The sequence below is a fragment of the Spermophilus citellus genome, assembly GCF_964194105.1.
Source record: "Spermophilus citellus genome assembly, chromosome: 16".
Taxonomy (NCBI): Eukaryota; Metazoa; Chordata; class Mammalia; order Rodentia; family Sciuridae; genus Spermophilus; species Spermophilus citellus.
In genome coordinates, this window is record NC_138196.1 from 82919988 (window position 1) to 82938687 (window position 18700).

The window sequence follows — 18700 nt, forward strand, 5'->3', positions numbered from 1 at the left end:
ACAGTCAAGCAGGGACAGACTGGGGCTTCAGCACATCTGCCCTCTGGTGGACCGATTCCTCTGCTTGTCAACAGATACCCGAGTCACTTTGTCTGAAACTTGCTTCATTAAGACCTGGTAGACAGCTAGAAGAGTAGTTAACCATCAATCTCCAACAGCTCACGACTACTAGCTATGAAAAAGAATCTGGCAGCTGCACTCGCCGGGTTGCTCAGATAGCCCGCGTGTACAAAATGCTGACACGTAAATTCCCATCACACGGCACAGGAGAAATCTGCATCAAACCAGGGGGCAGGAGTGGGGTGCAGTCTGAAAAGGACTCGCTTCTGCGGATGGCCACACAGCACCCCCTGCCCACTTCATCAGTGAGGCAAGGAAGAGCCCAGCTCGGCAGTTCAAACCAATGTCAGGTGGCTAAAGGCCGTGGTCAGCACCTCAGGCAGGAGGGACATTTCTCTGCAGCCTTCCCATCTTGGCCCTCAGGGACACAGTGGTGGTGCACACCTGTCACCCCAGCTACCCAGGAGGCTGAGGCGGGACGACCATGAGTTCCAGGCCAGCTTCAGCAGCGTACCGAAACCTCATCTCGTGGACTCTCCATGCCTATCTGAATTTGCTGTAGACATTTTCCTTGAGCTACAGCAGTGTTCTCCAGACCTGATGCAGGAGCAAAGATGTTCTCACTTCAAAAATCCCTCCACCAGCACAGCTGAGCTGCCTTCTAACTTCCAAATGACAAATCTCTACTGCAAGGACATTCTGAAAGGCACAGAAAGGGGCAGTCTCAAATTTCATGATACCTTCTCAGCAGCAAACATGCACCATGAAAATCATTCGCTCCTGGACTGGTATCAGAATTTGACAAAACCTATTATGCAAAGGCCTTTTCCCAGGTGAAATAGGGAAAATCTTATTAAGATGTCTTATTACTCAGCCTTAATGAACACTTAGTAATTTGTGACAGGAAAACTCAATTTGAGCCTCAATATTATTCTCCCCACCTAAAGAGTTCTATTCTCAATAGTCCTACATTATAAAAAATCTACTCAGAGTTTGTTTCATTAAAACTGAAAATGTCTTATCTGCCCAAGTACCTACAAGCCTTGACTTGGCCCACAAACCCCCAAATATTTACTGATTACAGAAAATTACTGACCCTTGATATAGATTAATAAAAAAAATGAAGCATATCAATACCATCATGGAAATATGGCATTTTAACTTTAAAAAGGCAACAAACTTCAAGGCAACAGGATAATTCTACATATGCACAAGCAAACCGTTAATGTTTGTCCCTCTGCACACTCAGGTGTCTGCCTGAAGGACAAGGTCAACAGTGATTGCCTCCAGCAATAGGTGTAAGCCAGTCTGCTCCCCAAAACATCCAGGGTCCACTTAAAACATCACATTTGATTACTCTTGTGCTCCAAGCACCCAAGGGACTTCACCACACTGAAAAGCCAATTAAAACTGCTGCTCTTCCTGGGGACGCAGGCCATCCCCTGCTCCAGCTCAAGGGCTCGTGGCTGCTCTGGCCACCCTGCTCCTGCAAACTGCCTTAGGATGTTCATGTTGGCCGTCACCTTGGATTTGGATCAAAATGGTGCCAGTAACAGCCACTGGCCCTTTTCCACCTCTGCACTGGTGACCTGTGCCACCCGAGAGCTGCCACCTCACCCAGCACCTTTACTACAATGTGAACAAACACGTGCATTGCCTATAAGTTAAAACAAACATCTTAAACACAATTAAGTCTTATTTATCACTGAGTCTTTGTAACTTGCTCTTAAAACCTTTCCACACACGAGACATTGAAAACAGCAAAAGGCACAAGTGAACTGAAAAGACTATTTCAGCCTGGAAGGTCTGGAGAGGCCTCGTCCGAAGGGGGCCATCTCTCCTGCTCACAGCTACAGTGCGGCAGGAGCGCGTGTCCATGTAACTGAGGGCTTCAAGGTTTTGCAGCGGTAGGTTCCCCCAAGAGGCGGTTTGCCCGAGACCCAGTGGCCGACAGCAGATACTTCATCAATGAGTCTCCATTACTCTCCAAGTAAGAGGGTCGACCGGGCTACACAGCATGGAAGTCTCTTCTTGCCCTAGGATCTGATGATTTCTGTCTCTTGGGGATGTTGTGAATGAAGAGAGGCACAAGACTCCAGAAGATGCCCTACACCAGGCACACACACGGTTCCCATCCGAGTCAGACAAGTCACACAGGAGCTGCCTGCATGCACACCCGTGTGATGGCCCACACCCACCCTCACAGTCTAACGTCTCCAAGTCCTAGGGAGGGAACCAGCCCTGGCCCCTCGTCCTCTCCCACTGAAGTCAGGCACTCAGGGCTGGGGACACCCCGGTTCAGCCCTGGGACAAGAGCCACGTCAGTCCCAAGGACTGCTCTACTCTCATCAACACTGGGATTTAAGGGGCGACACTGTCTGGAATCAGTGTTCTTCCATGTAATTCGTGTGTGTATGTCACTAAAAGCTATTCAAAACCTTAAAAATACACTAGATAAAAACAGAATAAGAGCATAGGCTGAGGAGCATGGTGTTCTGACCACCAGAACAGCCCACTGCGAACTACTTCACACCCACTTTAGAGGCAACACGAGTCTACAATTAGAAAACACTAAGCTCAAGCTACAATTTGACATGTTAAGATAAATATCAGAGTTAAAATATAGAAAATCATATTAATATTTTTAGTGAGACAATTCTGGAGAATTTATAATCCAGGAGAAGATATGCAACACTTCTGGTTACTTCACTCCTGGTGACTTCTCCCTCTTGAAAATGGTGGTTAAAACCACTGGAATACTAGAGAAACAACGTGGAGTCAACCGAGTCTTATTCAGGTTTTACCCAAATCTTTAGGTAAGGATGGTCAGAGCCAAGAATTTTCAATGAAGTGCCAAATGTTTATCATTACTACTTCTGCAATCCCTGACGCTCTACATAGTCTATTATGCTGCTCAATAAATAAGTCATCATAATAGTTAACAATTAGAGTACAGACAAGAATAAAGTTAACATCATCCAAACCTGCTTCAAAAATAAAGGCTGCTGTTTCCAAGTTGCCCCTTTCACACCTCTTTCCTTGGCAGAATCACCAGCTCATGCCATCTTAATTTCCTGCTATATGAACAGCTGCCGGGTGCGAGCCCAGATTTTAAAGTCCTGGTGTGCCACAGGGAGCCCACAAAGGGCAGGACAAGCACTGCCCAGCCAACTGCTCCTGCCAGGACTCCTGTCCCTTTCACCTGTACCAGGGAGAAAGCTTGGGGAAGTGTATTAACAAGAGCTGGCCAACAAGTCCACAGGGCAAGCAAGCACCCCTAAGATTTATCACTTTAAAGTCAGAACGGTTTAAATTATGAAGAATGCGGCAGGTTTTAAGTATGGACACACGTTACAGACTTTCATAATATTAAAAAGATGCACATACTTGCGCTATATGCCGTGGGCAGGTTTTCCTTCTCTTCTGTAGATTTCTCCACATTATAATCAGCTTCAAAATTCAGTTTGGAGGTGAAGCACCCGGCGTTGACAGGGTCCAGCACTGAGGAAGGGGAGCCTCTTTCCTGCCTGCTTTGTACAAAAAGGGACCCTCTCATGTCCTCCCCGCTTCGCTCGGGGGGACACAAGTCGCCCTCGCGTTCTTCTGGTGACGCGGGGCTTCCACGTGGGCGAGCGTCTGCGGCCTGCCCCGCGCCCCCCTGGCCGTCCTCGGCGGCAGGCGTCTCCCCTGCAGCTGTGCGACTGGAATCCGGATTCTCTTCACATTTTTCAGGCTTCTGAAGTTGGGAGCAAGTTTTTGCTGTTAACTCAGTCACAGGGACCAATCTGGGGCTTTCACCAATGCAGGAAAAATCAGCCATTTCTATTAAACTCGTTGCCCTCCTCTTAGAAAGACTCCTGCAGCCGAGCTGCGCAGGGCTTGGCACTGGAGATCCGGCAGCAGACTGCTCCGAACCCCGTTCCCTCAGGTTGTCAGGTGAGAAATAGTCCTCGTAGGACTCCCCACCATCAGGAGTGGCGGGGGCAGGCCTGGCGGCTAGCAGCAGGCCACGCTCCAACCCGAGCTGCGACCTGGGAGTGACAGGCTTTCGGCCGAGTCTCCTTTTCTTCACCTGCTCTTCTGGAGGTGAGCCCAAGCCCACGGATGCCCTCTCCCGCCTTGGGGAGGCGCTCCAGGGCCGTGAGTGCACCAACACCGTGGAAGCAGGCGCTGTGGAGCGGTCCCCAGACACACCCTGGGCTGGCCTCCCGTCGGGGGCGACTGCTTCTCCTACAGCGTCTTTCTGCCAACTCCTCTCCTCCTCCGAAAGAGAACTCGCAGATCTCTGAGGGCTTGACGGACAGAAGCGACCAGACAGAGCTGGTGAACAAGTGCTGTCTGTTTCTAACACACACGAGGACGTGCACATATCACTTCTAGTTTCATTACTAGTCCTTCCCGATTGGCTTCCCTGGTTTCTACATCTCGATTCTCCACGGAAAGCATCCAAAGGTGAGCGTGAGCCACCTGCAAAGAAGTCGTCTGAAAAACAAAGACCTAACTTTTTAAAAGTGGTTTAAATATTATACTGCCAGGTTTCTATTCGCCACTAAAAGGCTCAGGGGTCACTCCAGGTAAACTGGGCTAACTAGGTGCGCAAAATAACCACACAGGAAGCAAAATATTTTCTTTGGGGTCGCCGTGACGCCTCCTCTGACCTTAAGGGTCCGAAGAGAGAGCACACGCTCTCTTGAGAAGCTATTCAAATGAGGCAAGAGGTCAGGTTTCAGGGGGCTGAATCTATCTTCATGATGTCCACTGTCAGCAGGTTGACTGACACCTGGGTAGGCCACACCCCAGGGCACAGTAAGAGTAAGGGACACACACAAGGCACTTCCATGGAACATTCTATCCTAAAGAGGACAAGGGGTTATATTACAAAGGAACAGGTAGCTTCACCCACGGGGCTGTAGGAAGACAAGCCTGGGCATGAAAACACAGTCACTCGAACCCTAGTAGAGCGGGGCAGTCTAGCAGCATGGGTGACTGAAGCCACATTGCCCAGTAGGGGTCACAAGTAAAGTTGGTCTCCCACATTATACAGTTCAGCCAGGTGTGGCGGTGCACACCTGTAATCCCAGCAGCTCTGAGGCCAGGGCAGAAGGACTAAGTTCAAGGCCAGCCTCAGCAACTCAGTCTAAAAGAGTCAAAAGGGCCAGGGAGGTGGCTCAGCGGTAGAGTGTCCTGGGTCACTCAGATTAGGTCGTGTGCCAGTTCCAGGAAACAGTGTCCCAATCACCACAGCTGGCCTCGGCCTTCCTGCCTCCAGTAGAGGCCTTATATCTTATTTATACTCAAAAGTGAGACCAGGAGCCGTTTCCCCGAGAGCAATGCTTGGCTGCTGCACACCACCTGCACACTCCGCACCCTTCCACACTCCTCCCCACTTCCCTCGACTTGGACCCTCTGGGTATGATCCATCCTCCAAAACTCCCTTGAGCAGCAGCCAGGTCTAGGCTAGTCAGCCAGGTTCTCCTGTGGCACCTACATGCACCACACCTGCCATGGTGACTGTCCTGCTCACCATGCCAGACTGCTAGGACAGCCGTGTCTAGCCCAGGCCTGGCTCCGCTGTGGACACAGCCTGCTGGCTGGCTGGAGGCCCCCACTTTGGCTACACAGTCTGGAAGCAACACAGGTTGCTGTAACTTTCCGAGATCACTCCACCTCTACTTTTAAAAACCAAGTTCAATGTTGGGTGCAGTAGCATACACTTATTATCTAGCAACTCAGGAGGCTGAGGCAGGAGGATCACAAGTTTGAGGCCAGTCTCAGCAACCGTGTGACCTTATCTCAAAGTTAAAAGAAAAAAAAAATGGTAGAGCACCCCTAGGATCAATCTTTAATGCCCACCCCGACCCCCAGAGGAAGAACCAAAGGAAGAACTTTCCTAGAGTCTGTAGGGCAGGGCCATGCTATGCCTAGGTCAACCTGTCTTTGGGGAAGAAGCTGGAAATATAAGTCACTGACTGGCCTGTGGAGGTGCATATGCTCGTCACTTTCCAAAATGCCAACTTGCAACGTGATGGTCGTCCAGAGAACGCATTCTGAGTCCGACTCCTCAAGTCAGAAGCCTGGGTTTGCCCCTCACAAACCGGGGACCCTGCACAAGCTGCTTGGCCTCCCTGCGTGCTGGTCCCCTCCGGCAGGGTGGGTGTGGTGGTGCGCTAACTCACAGGGCTGACGGGAGCCTGGACCCGATGCAGCAGGAAGTTGGGCAGAGCAGTGTCCACGAGCGGTAACCCGCGATCCCTGCCACCACCCTCCATTTCCAACCCGTGGGAAACCAGGGGTACAGAAAGGGCACTTCAGGTAACTGGGCAAATGACCTCAGCCAACACAGAAGGGATGACAGGGAGCGACCAGGCAGGGGAAGGGGCCCGAACCTCCCAATGGCTCAACACCTGGGCCTTGCCACTGCTGCAGCCTCCATGAGGAGGCCCCAGAACCTCTCAGACATTAGCAGCCCTTGACTGCCATCGTTCAGGCCCTCTTGTGGGATGGATGAGAAATCTAGGAAACCCAGTGCAACCAGAGAAGTCGCAGCCCTGAAAGCCCGTCATCCCCAGTGAACCAGGGCCCCGTTAGAATAACACATGCACACCCGCTGACCCCACTCAACACACCCCACGTGTTCACTGAACAGCACGAGGAGCAACTCAGCTGACTGTTCGGGCCTATTTAAACGGTGTGCAGGTCAGTTCATACAAGTTTTAAAGATGAGCAATTGATTCTGTAGCAAGGAAACAAATGCATAAGAGAAAACCCACAGGAACCAAAAAAGGAGATTTAACTTATGCATTTCTCAGGTCTTAATTTATTCCAATACCAAATTTGGGGGTGAAATTTATGAGTTCTAGTTATACCTAGATGTTCTACTCAACGGAACTATATGAAATGAAGCGAGAAAGTTATTTCTAAATCTTAAATATCACAAAGAAAATAATATTACCTGAACACAAAATATCAGGTGAAATGTTCAAAGTCGCTTCACACGCAGACGCAGGGTTACCTGGCTTCTCATGGGACTGCTCAGTCATCTGGGAGGCTGTCAACAAAACGAAACATTCTCGGCTTCAGTATTTTCAACTTCAGTATTTTCTAGCAGATAAGACAAAGTTGAGATGGATTCGTGTATGCCACACGCACACCAACTTGCTCCTCAGGTCCACCACTCCAGACTGAATACAAACAGGAAGCACAAAAATCCCCAGTCAAAACTCTCAGACAGGAATCATGAATAATCTGAGGCAGTCATATTATTTAAAAAGCACGAAATCACACAGAATCAAAGACCAGAAGGGGCTGGGGACATAGCTCAGTCAGGGCTTTGCTTAGCATGTCTGAGGCCCTGGGTTCGAGCCCCAGCACAGCAACAAAACCTCAAAACCCTACAAAGCTCAGCTGAAATCTTTAAAGGAAAACAAACTCAACTTGCTGAAGCTAATCAGAGTCCCAACAAGGGAAGGCGGAGGCTCCGTTTTCCTACTTGAGGCCCTCGGCCATGTCAGCAGGAAGCTCACTGTGGCTACTTCCCTACCAGAGCCACAGCTCTCACTGGGAGCTTGGAGCTCCCAGCAGATCCTCAGTATCTGCAGGAAGAATGTGACCAGAGGCCAAGGTTGCTGGGCATGCCACCATGCACAGGACAGTCCCACAACAGAATCACCCACCCCATAATACCAGCAGCACTGAGGTCGAGAAGCCCTGGAGGTTTTGGTCAAAACAAGAAAGACGTAATAAAGGTAGCCTGTATGTCACCTGCGCACTGAGACAAATGAGAAGCCAAAGGCATGTTCAGGTCTATACCCAAAGACGTCTTTTAAAGAGACCCTGAGGATACTTTTCTGTGAAAACTTTGATCAAACAAAAATGCAAACAGAGTAATCTAGCCAGGTGCGGCGGCGCAGGCCTGTAAATCTCAGCAGCTTGGGAAACTGAGGCAGGGTATCATGAGTACAAAGCCAGCCTCAGCAAATGCGAGGCGCTAAGCAACTCAGTGAGACTGTCTCTAATAAAGTACAAAACAGGGCTGGGGACATGGCTCAGTGGTCGAGTGCCCCTGAGTTCATTCTCCAGTTAAAAATAGTTGTAAAGAGAATAAATTCAGGGAAGGAAGGTGACCCTGGAGAAAGTTCTCCACGTTGAGTTTTAAACCACGCCAGACTCGGGAGGCAGGACCAACTCCACAACGTAACTGACATGTCAAGACCAAGGCGGGTTGGCTCACGTAGGTGGTCACACGTCCCAGCAGTCTGGATGCCCAGCTTGCTCCACCAGGTCCATTCTCAGCTCCCTCTTCACAGAGCCCGACGACCGTCTCCCAGGCTGCACTGCAGTCCTGGCTATAGCCAGGAGCGGTCATCAGCTAAGTCCCGCCAACGGACTCAGGCAGGAGTATCGGGTGGGATGGGTGGTCATGTCTGGGAAGGTGGTTGGAGCTTACTAGGCTGAAGTTAGATCTTGGAATGGAAAGGCACCAAGGAAGGAAAACAGAAGGTGGGAACCTCAACTCTTAGGACACCACAGAAGGTCACTCAAGCCCAATGGCCTACTTCTGACTTGACAGGGTAATGCAATTCTAACCCAAGTCGGTTTGTTTCTTTCTGTGTTACATGTAGCTAAAACCAACCTCTTGGATACAGGTGCAGTAAGACAGGTTAAAGGTCTGACCTTATGGAAAGCTCATACATAAGAATAAGCAAATGAACATAGAATTCAGAGGCAATTATTGATTACATTAAAAATTGGCAAATCAAAAAAGTCAATCATATGAAGACATTCAACCTCACTAAAAATCCAAGAGAACTAACAAAAATACAGTTGTTCAACCTCCAGACTGAAAGACTTAGAAGCTAGTGCCATCCAGTTTTCCAAGCATGGAGAATGAGCATTACGGTAAATAATGGTGTAGGGTAAAAGGCCCCACAGTTTTGAAGTGTCATTTCAATCTATCCAAGTTTTAAATCCTGTCTTTATATTCAGAAATACACAAAGTACACAGGAAAATAAGTGTTTGTGAGAGATGCAGGTGGGGTTATAACAAAAAGTGGGAGAATTAAAATGTATATACCATGATCCAACTGCAATAAAGACTAAATCACAGCTCCACGCAGAAACCCAGCCTCTATCATGTGCACACAGATAAGTGATGGCGTGAAGATGATCTGGAAAAACAGATGGAGTTGACAGAGATCCCCTTGCAGAAGGGCGGAACTGGAGGAAGAGGAACTTTCACCCTTGGCTACAGGGTTCTGTTAGAACGTGCTCAGCTGTTACCCAACTAGTTGAAAATGTTACAAGACACTACAGAGGATTTTAAACCTGGAGGATACTGTATGCCCAGTAAAAGTTCTTAACGAAGACTTTCTGGAAAAAAACAATGAAAAGATCTTTACTGAAATAGGTCAAAGTGTTAGAAATCAGGAAAAGCTAGAAATATCCAGGTTAAAAACTTTCCACCATAATCATTCGCCTGCCTGCCCAAGTTTCATTTTCTAAGATCACTTACATGTAGGGGAAAGATTTTCCCTCCTCTCCTTCATGTCTCGTAACCTCTTCTCCATTGTGCTGTGGTGGTCACCAATTTGAGTTGTGGGACTATACATCGATGAGTCATTATCTGACAACAAAAATTAAATGTAAGCTCAAGAGAACAGCTTTGCATTTCCACAACGTGACTCCTTTTAAGGAATCCTGCCCCACAGCCTTCTCCTTCAGCATCACGCCAGCACGGATGGGTGCCACTGCAGTGTTGGCTGGCACCGCGCTGCACAGGCCATGCCCTGGCATTGTGATGGGCACAGCACCCACTGGTCTCAGCAGACCTACCCCAGACCCTGCGTCCTCACTTAAAGATGAGGAAATACCTCGGAATCACATGGCCATGAAGAGGCTGCAAAGCTGAAAGCAACCGAGCTCCTACACGTGGTGTAGACCCAGGTTCCAGAGCTGCTCCCAGGAACCGCAGCTCACAAGCTCAACACAGCCACCCCTGGCAGCAGGTCTGGTGTTCCCAACTCCGGAAGGATACAGCATTTAAGGTTTGCTTATTTCAGATAAGAACTAATATCAATAAGAAGACAAACCACTGGAATCTGTTTCAACAAGGCTCAGCAAGGTTGCTTTTCTTCTATGATCACTCCCGAAGGTTCCACCAATCTGGTAACACGATGGAGCCCGTGCTGGCCCCTGACGTCTGCGGGGCTCCCAGCAAGCCCCACGTCAGCTCTGTGCTCCTTCCTAGGCTAAGGCCACTCGGTCTTACTTGTGGCCCCTGGGCCCACAGGGCAGGAGTGAGCCCAGGACCAGGGCTGTTGCCTGAGGCTGGGACTACCTGGGGTCATCTTTTGCTTTTGTAGCTCTTCAGTCATCTTCTCAAATTTCCTTTGAAGTCTTTTGTCATTTTCTGGTGTTTTAGGAATAAAATCTTTGGGCTGCATACACTTACGCTGTGGAAAGGGGACATAAAAATCAATACCATATCACAATTGGTTTTAAGATAGGAAACACTCTTTCCCATACGCTTCTGATATAATCTTTTAAATATCACTAGTACTTTTTGCATATATATAAATTGGAAATTTTAAAAGAGACAGAATTTGAGAGTTTAAATGAAAGGCTGTGTACCATGCAGTGTTTCCTGGCTCTCGGCACTCATTTTCCTCAAAAATTCGTAGAACTAGCTTCTTCATATTTTTTGCTATTCTCACATCATTTTCCCTCCAAAAATCATGACATAATTACTTTGTATTGTATTACTATAACTAAAGAAGGAAACAATCATTTAGTCTTTCCTCCTTGCCTTAAGCCACAGTAACTCCATTCAGCCAGTGAAATCCAAATCCTAACTACTCACCAACACCTGAATCTCACACCCGGGATCCAAAGCCTCAGCCAACTTTCTAGCCTTTCCATCCTCGAACAAAAAGGAGACAGACATCCCTTCGAGACCACTTCAGCTCTGACTTTCCTGCCTTCTGTCCTTGGCTTGACCCTTCTGTTCCGCTCTTGAGCCCAGAATCCCATGAATATCCCAACTTGCCCTCCGCCCTGCACCCGAGCTCTCCAGGTTGAAGCCACAGCCCCAACTAGCTGACATGGAACCTAGTCAATTTCCTTAGTCTTAGCGTGAACTGCTTTTAGTCCTTCAAGGCTAATGCCCACACTTTCGTTCTCAGGATCCGACTTTTAGTAACGCATTCAATCATTTATTGACAATGTTATGTGTCTGGCACTGGCCTCGTTACCCAGAAAGATCCTTGGATCAAGAATCTTGCACTACTGGTAAGAAATGGTTACCAAATATAGCTCAAACTATACCTCCCGGGTGCCGGAGGTTAACCTCAGCAGACACACAGCTGCATAGCATGAAGTGCCCCGAGGAGGCTGCTCTGTAACCATAGGGCCACACAGTGCAGAGACGGGCTGTACAGCCTTTGACACTGCTTACCACCAGGGACTAATGGCTTGCCCAGAGGACTCTACAAGGGATAGGGTCAACTAAGCAGCAGAGGACAGGCTCTACCTGTGCTCCTGGCTCCAAGGTGCTCTGTAGATTTGGAGCCTTTGTTACTTTGAGCTTCTGTGAATCCTTGGTAACTGAAGCCCATCTGTCCCCACGGTTGCAGTGGGTGAGATCGGAAGCTCTACAGACAGGGACCGGAGAGCTGGCACCAGAGGAAAGAAAGCTTCAGCATGCAGGGTGTCAGAGGAGATGCCAGGGAGAAAGTAACATTCACAGAGAGCCTTCAGGAAGCTGGAAACCAAGTCGTGTGGATGGATTTGGGAGAAGCATGTTCCAAATGGAGGGAGGAGATAATGCAATAAATGGCTCAAAACAGAAACAGTCCTGGTATGTCTTGAGCAGCAAGCCAGACTGTTAGGCTAGGAGTAGAACTGACATGGACGAAAGCAGAGAACTTCCAAACAAGGTCTCAAGTCATGTTTAATTTGCAAATTACAAACAGGCACGGTGGTGCATACCTACTAATCAGAGGCTGAGGCTAGAGGATAGCAAATTTGAGGCCAGCCTTATCAACTTAGTAAGATCCTGTTACAAAATTAAAAATAAGAAGGTCTGGAGATGTAGCTCAGTGATAACGAGCCCCTGGGCTCAATTCCTAAGATAAAAATAAAAATTGCAATTGCATTTAGAAAAGGAAAGTTTTATTTTTAGACAGAATTCAAGTATATGAGCAGTCATTATGCATCAGATCAGCAAAAAAAGATCATATCCAGCATTGATCAGCATCAAGAAATACACTTCTGATAGAATGTAAAATGTGTATTCTGAGCCAGTAATTTCTAGGTATCCAACCTGGAGATATAAAACTCAAACACGTCCCACAAGTAAAAAGCTTCTCAGAGGCTGACAGTGACCTAAACACACATGACCTGGGGAGAGGCACATCCATGCTGAGACAGTTCCACAAAGGACCTCAATGGCAGACCATCGAGACCCACTCAAGTGGGAAAGCAAAAGCAACCCTGTAACCACCACTCGCAGCTGCAGAGCCCCAGGCTCACAGAGCTCACGGGCGAGTGCAACACGCGTGTTCTGAGGGTGGTCCTCCAGGACCCTCGCAAACTGAAAGTCGCTTATTTAGAGGGAAGGGGCATCAATAGATATCTGTTATCGGGGTTTCCTCGATGTTCTCTCCGCTGGCACAGTCGGGAGACTGCTGGGCATGCAGCCCACACTCATTCCACCACTGCCCTGACAACCGGGTGCACAGAGGCCATCACGTACCACCTGGAGAAGCCACAGCTGCTTCATTTATAGGAAGTGAGCCGTCCACGTGTGCCCGATTCAGTTTGGACAAAATCTTCAAGTCTCTAGCAGAGATTCTAGTCTAGCTTTCACTTTTATAGGAAGCTACCCTCAAATCTCAAAACTTTGAAACAAGTCAAAAACTGAAGAGGCTGTAGTTCAAATGTGAACTGGACTCAATGCTGGCTGTGAAGCAGACCTCCTGTAATAATAAAGGGCTTTTCACACTCGAGATGTGTTTGTACTGGGCTCTTGAGATTCTGCAAGGAACAAAGTTTAGACCTGTACTAAAGGTCTGAGTTCTAAGCAAACCCTGAAGCACCCGAGGTCAGCAACTGCTAGTTTTCCACTTGGGTCAACCACAGATTTCCCCTTTTCATAAATCAAAGCAGTCATGGGCTAAGATGAACTATAATATGCCAAAACACCACGTGAAGAAGATGACAGGATCACCAGCGTGACAGACGACTCTGGAAGATACTTCCGGAAGCCCTGTCTTCTAGGGGTCGGTTGCCCGGGCCTGCGGCGGATGGGCACACTCACCTTCCTCCTCATCAGGCACGGCAAGAGCTCGTTAGTGTTGGTGGCAGGGAACAGCGACTCCTCGACGCGTGCTCCGGCTGTCCTGCACCTGTGTGGTTAAGATGAAGAAGCACTCAGGAAGGGTCTCCGCCACGTTCACACAGCAGCTGACCTGCTCGCGTGTCAGCCATCCAGGAGATGCAAGCATGGGTCGTTTAAGCACACTCAACACCAAATTCAAATCAATACGCATTGAACTTTCCAAGTCTTCTCCACTCGGTGTTTTGGTACATTTAAGAGGAGTAGCAGGTACAAGCAGCACGATTTTTATGTAACAATTTTAGGCTTGTAACACTTTTATACTCACCAGTGCATGACATTCATGAAGGTCAAGCAGACACTGTTCAGTGTTTAAGAAGATCAGGGTGAACAGGTCGTAAGATGAGTGGGCAGGAGGGACAAGACAAAGTTGAAGCCAGAGACTTTCCTCCAAATCCCTTCCCATGCTTGTCAGAGGCCCCAGAGCACCAGGTGGGCAATGCCATGACCTTGGAGCTGTGCCTTCCACCCCAGCCCTCCACTGCCACTTTGGAGCACCCTGCTCATCCCCTCAACCATTACCCTCCCCCTGGGCACCGTCACTCAGATCTAGACAGCACATCTGCTTTCCAAGGGACCTGCAACCTCCGATTCCCTTGTATCACCGAGATCTCAGAACATTCTCTCTCCAACCCAAGTCAAAGACCTCCCATCACTCCTGTGTTTGCAGGATGCTCTCACCCACCTGTCGGTCAAGTCTTATAACATGGCCCCTAACCACATCTCTGGTTACCTCTGACAAACCCGTCACTGGTTAGCGTCTAATATGCAGACAGATGTTTGAAAAAATAACATACTAAAGAAGTGCAATGAGGAATGCCTGCCCACGGGTATAGAATCCACCACGACACACCAGAAGAGGAGGAAGTTTCAGAGATGTGAGTGATGTACATGGCTTACACAGAACGTTAAAAGAAAAACAGGACGTGACCAGGGCGGCGAGTCAGGAGCTCAGAACACCCCTGTTGTTCCCAACACCCTTCTGAGCACACGCAACAGCAAAACTGTTCCACAACTGGCATCGCCTCTCTTCAACTTCCCAGGCCCTGTGGGTGCACACAGGGTTTCAGGACCTTGGCACCAACAAACTGCCCGCAGACACGAGTACAACCGTCTTCAAGGAAGCAGGAGGAATCTGCAAAAATGTGGAAGAGCAGCCCAACCAGGCAGAGCACACTGGACGCCCGCAGGCCAGAACAAGCCGCAGCCGGAGCAGGTCCCAGGCCCAGTGCTGTGGAGGAAGACTCAGGACAGGGATCCCACCCAGAAGCACAGCTCTAGCAGAAGCACCTGTGTGAGCAGGTGGCACTCTTGGGAAACACCATTGGAAAGAGGGGATGAGCAGTCAGATGGCCAGAGAACTGGGCACTTCAGGGCTGCAGGCCAAGGGCAAGAGCCTGGGCCCCTTCTGTGGGCTCCGGCTTAGGAAAGGTGCCAGGGAGGGTCACAGGCGTGTGGTCACAGGCAGAGGGCTGGGTCCAGGACGATGACCCAGGAGAGAACACTGTAACTAAGGGAGGTGGCATCAAGGCTCAGCAGGGGCAGTGGGGGTGGGGATAGGGGCCGAACTGAGCAAACTTTAGGTAATCAAACAAAGTCCTTAACCTTTGGTTAAGTCTGGTCAGATAAACACGATTTTCTCTTACCCCCAGAAGTCCCAATAAAATGCCAGGAAAACAGAAAACCCAACAAAAGAGAAGAGTAGATAAGAGCTGTCTGAGGAACTAAAACGCAGAGAGAAAGGAAAGCCAGGCCTGGCAGCAGGAGACCCGAGCCCAGGGGTTCAAGTGCAGGAGCCGAGAGCAGAGGGCTGCTGGACCTCAGGCAGGGGCACATGGGAGCCTGGGGACTCGGGTGGAGGAGCAGAGGCTCACGGGAGCCTGGGGACTCGGGTGGAGGAGCAGAGGGCTGCTGGACCTCAGGCAGGGGCACACGGGAGCCTAGGGACTCGGGTGGAGGAGCAGAGGCGCACGGGAGCCTGGGGACTCGGGTCCAGGAGCAGAGGGCTGCTGGACCTCGAGCAGGGGCGCACGGGAGCCTGGGGACTCAGGTGCAGGAGCCAAGAGCAGAGAGCTGCTGGACCTGAGGCAGGGGTGCACGGGAGCCTGTGGTTGGGGGGCCCTCAAGTGCAGGAGCCAAGAGCTGCTGGACCTCAGGGAGGTGTGAAGGAGCCAGAGCCTGCGGACTCGGGTGGAGGAGCAAAGGGCTGCTGGACCTCAGGGAGGCACGCAGGAGCTGAGAGCTGCTGGACACTGCAAGGCTACAGCAGTGCCCAAGATGGCCAACTGACTGGCTCTGGATGCAAGGATCCAGGCCAAGCTCTGGGAGAAGAAAGCTCCACTTGAGGAGAAATGTGCCCTGGTAGACTCAGAGCCAGTACAGTTTTACAGTCTTAATACAAATGCAGACAACTGATTTGATGAAAACTTATGTAGATTGGAATAAAAACAGGAAGATTGCAACTGTGCAAACAGCGGGTGCATATACAAGGGAGCAGGGTGCCCTGGAAGGGAGCTAGCTACAAACCTCTCCCTGTCAGTGATAAGAATTAGGTAGGGAACATCCAAACCAAAATCAAGACAGCAGCATGGCCTGTGCTTGGAACGGTGGGGGCAAAAGCAACCCCTGTGGAAACAGCAAGCCTAGGAGCCAAGGAGGGGTCTGGAAGGACGGCTGTTCTCCACCATGCACCTGGGAAGGGGGTTCGCCCAGTCAGCATTATGTTCCACACACACACTCCATCAGGACAGGGAATGAAGCTGCTCACCCGACACCTGGACCTTGCCACAAAGCAGCACATACATGGTCCCACTTATGTGAAATGTTCAGAACAGGAAAATCCAGAGATGGAGCAAGTCAGTAGATGCCTTGGGGTCGGGTGATGGCTAGAGGGTAGAAGGTTTCGTTTCCAGGCAATGAAAATGTTTTAAAATTGTGGTGATGGCCAGACAACTATGTGAATGTTTAAAACCAGTGAAATATTTTAAGAGAACTGTAGGCAATTAAATCTTAACACACCAAGAACACCAAACACTACTGCATATCCACTCAAATGGCTAAAATTCAGATGATAAATACCAAAAGATGGAAAAATGCTGGTGAAGATGGGGAGAAAACTGAATGCTCACGCACTGCTGGTGGGATTACAACCACCTCGGCACCAAGCTGGGAAACAACCCAAGAGGAAAGAAAGAAAACATGTATCCATAGCAACTCCATCCAAATAACCACAACACAAACCTCTCCAAACCCCTCGGCTGGGGAGCAGATAAGCACACTGCGGCACAGCAACAGAATGCTACTCGGCTGTAAAAAGGAAGCCCCCCCTCCAACCCGCACCCAAAAGACACCGCAGACCTCAGGAACAGAGGAGCCAGGCCAAGACGGCATGCAGGCGCCACCCGTCCCCTCCCTGTCATGCAGGGACCTGGGCAGGAGACAGGCTGCCGGTGGGGGCCTGTGGGAAGGTTCTGGGTGACCACACCGTTCTGGGTTTGGTGATGGTGACTTGATGCATTTTTCAGAATTCAGCAATCTGTACTGTTAGAATGAGCATCTTTATATAAATTGTGTTTTTATTTTAGTTGTACATGAATTTTTTTTTTTTTAAAAATGTGGTGTTGGGGATCGCACCCAGCGCCTCACACATGCGAGGCAAGCACTCTAATACTAACCCACAACCCCAGCCCTGTAAATAGTTTTTATAAAGCCAATTTTGATAAACCACGCAAGCCTGTAGAAAGCCTATTAACTGCATGGTGAGCAGAATACTGGCCCCAAGAACAGAGATGAGAAACCAGGAGGAGGGGTGAAGAGAACAGGTATGGCTGGCTTCTTAGGTAGCCCCTTTCTCAAATACCCTTAAGTTATGAATTTCAACCCTGAACAGTTTTGCCTGCTTCTCACTTCAGCAAAATATCACTTATTTACCACTAAGGCCAGTAACAATGTGTAAGAGGAGGAGGGGCAGTGCACACAGCTGGACAGAGGCGAGGATGGACAGACAGGGGCAGCTGTCCCAGCACCACGCCCTGCCCTACCGTGAGCACACGGGTGCAGCTTGGCTGGCTGGAGCACTGCTCAGGCCGGCAGGCAGGGGCCTCCACCTCAGGACAGGAGGCTCAGCCCAGAGCATCATTTGCAAGTGGCTTCCCAGCTGGTAGCTCCAGGAAAGGCTGGAATAAGGGGCAACGAGGCGGTCTGCCCCCTGGAGGTCCAGCTTCCCAGCAGCTGGTCGGGATCTGAAGACATGGAGGACACAGTCCCCGGATCCTGTCTGCCTAGGCTGAACTACTGTCCCCACAACGAAGCAAACAGGTCTCAAGGCAGGTCCCGTCACCCTGTATGTGAACAGCCTGCCCGTGAGCTTTCACAGTGACGTCTGCAGCTGCTACAGGGAAAGCCACATCCGACAGGCACTTGAGGGAGATCTAGTCAGAAAGCTTCCATTTCCATTTTCTTCAGGAAAATAAGATAACATTAGCCCCCCACCTAGTGGTCAGAAAGAAAAGTATCTCAAGAAAGCTCTAGAAGTCAACTTTCTGACCTTTGTCCTCTAGCATTAGAGCTCCAGAGCCCATGGAGACAAAGGGGCACCCCTCCCTCTGGGGAGCCCTGCTCTTCGGAGCTCCTGCCCCCAGGCTTCCCACGGCACACCTGCCTGGCCCTCAGGCTACCCCGACTCTCCTGTCCAACCTCACTGCCACAGGGCCCGCTGTCACCACTGTCCTCTGAGCCCCGTCAGCTCAGCAACCTACTCATCCCCTACAGGGACGGTGACCGTCATCTTTGATGACTCCAGCTGCAAGCACACATGTCCCTGTGGTTCAAGGATGAGCCCAAGCAGGGCCCCTGGGGAGCTGGGAGGAAAGAGTTCTGGGAGCACAGGGGAACCTGAACTGGGTGTGGGCACAGAGCCCCCCCCCCCCCCCCCCGTGGTCGGGCTCCAGGAGCTCGCCTGCCTGGGCAGCCCCACCCCGCGTCCCCGTGGGGCCCCAGCATAGTGGGCATCTCCACAACACTGTGCTACCTCCTGGACAGCCGACCGGGAGACAGCCTTAGGACTCAGCCTGTGAAAAAGGAAAGAACTTTAACAAGAGCACGCGAGGGAAGGGCACGCGAGGGCAGGGCACTGGAAGGCAACACTGCAGCAGGACAGAGCAGGACAGCAGAGCTGCCCCTAGGCCATCTGCTGCTCAGCAGCCCTCGTTCCTGACGCGCACAGGAAGCCAGCGCCAGAGCCATGAG

The 18700-nt window shown here is 50.1% G+C and overlaps 1 protein-coding gene across 2 annotated transcripts in view; it reads right to left on the reverse strand.

The window, feature by feature from the left end:
* The window catches only part of MCPH1 (microcephalin 1), a 200209-nt gene that overhangs the window by 162344 nt on the left and 19165 nt on the right, over positions 1-18700 (reverse strand). For both annotated transcript variants that reach the window (XM_081269248.1, XM_081269247.1), the window contains 5 exons: positions 13376-13463; positions 10397-10511; positions 9572-9682; positions 7013-7108; positions 3448-4542 (listed from right to left, as the gene is read on the reverse strand). In XM_081269248.1, the coding sequence (XP_081125374.1) occupies positions 3448-4542; positions 7013-7108; positions 9572-9682; positions 10397-10511; positions 13376-13463 (1505 nt within the window). The remainder of the gene's footprint in view (positions 1-3447; positions 4543-7012; positions 7109-9571; positions 9683-10396; positions 10512-13375; positions 13464-18700) is intronic.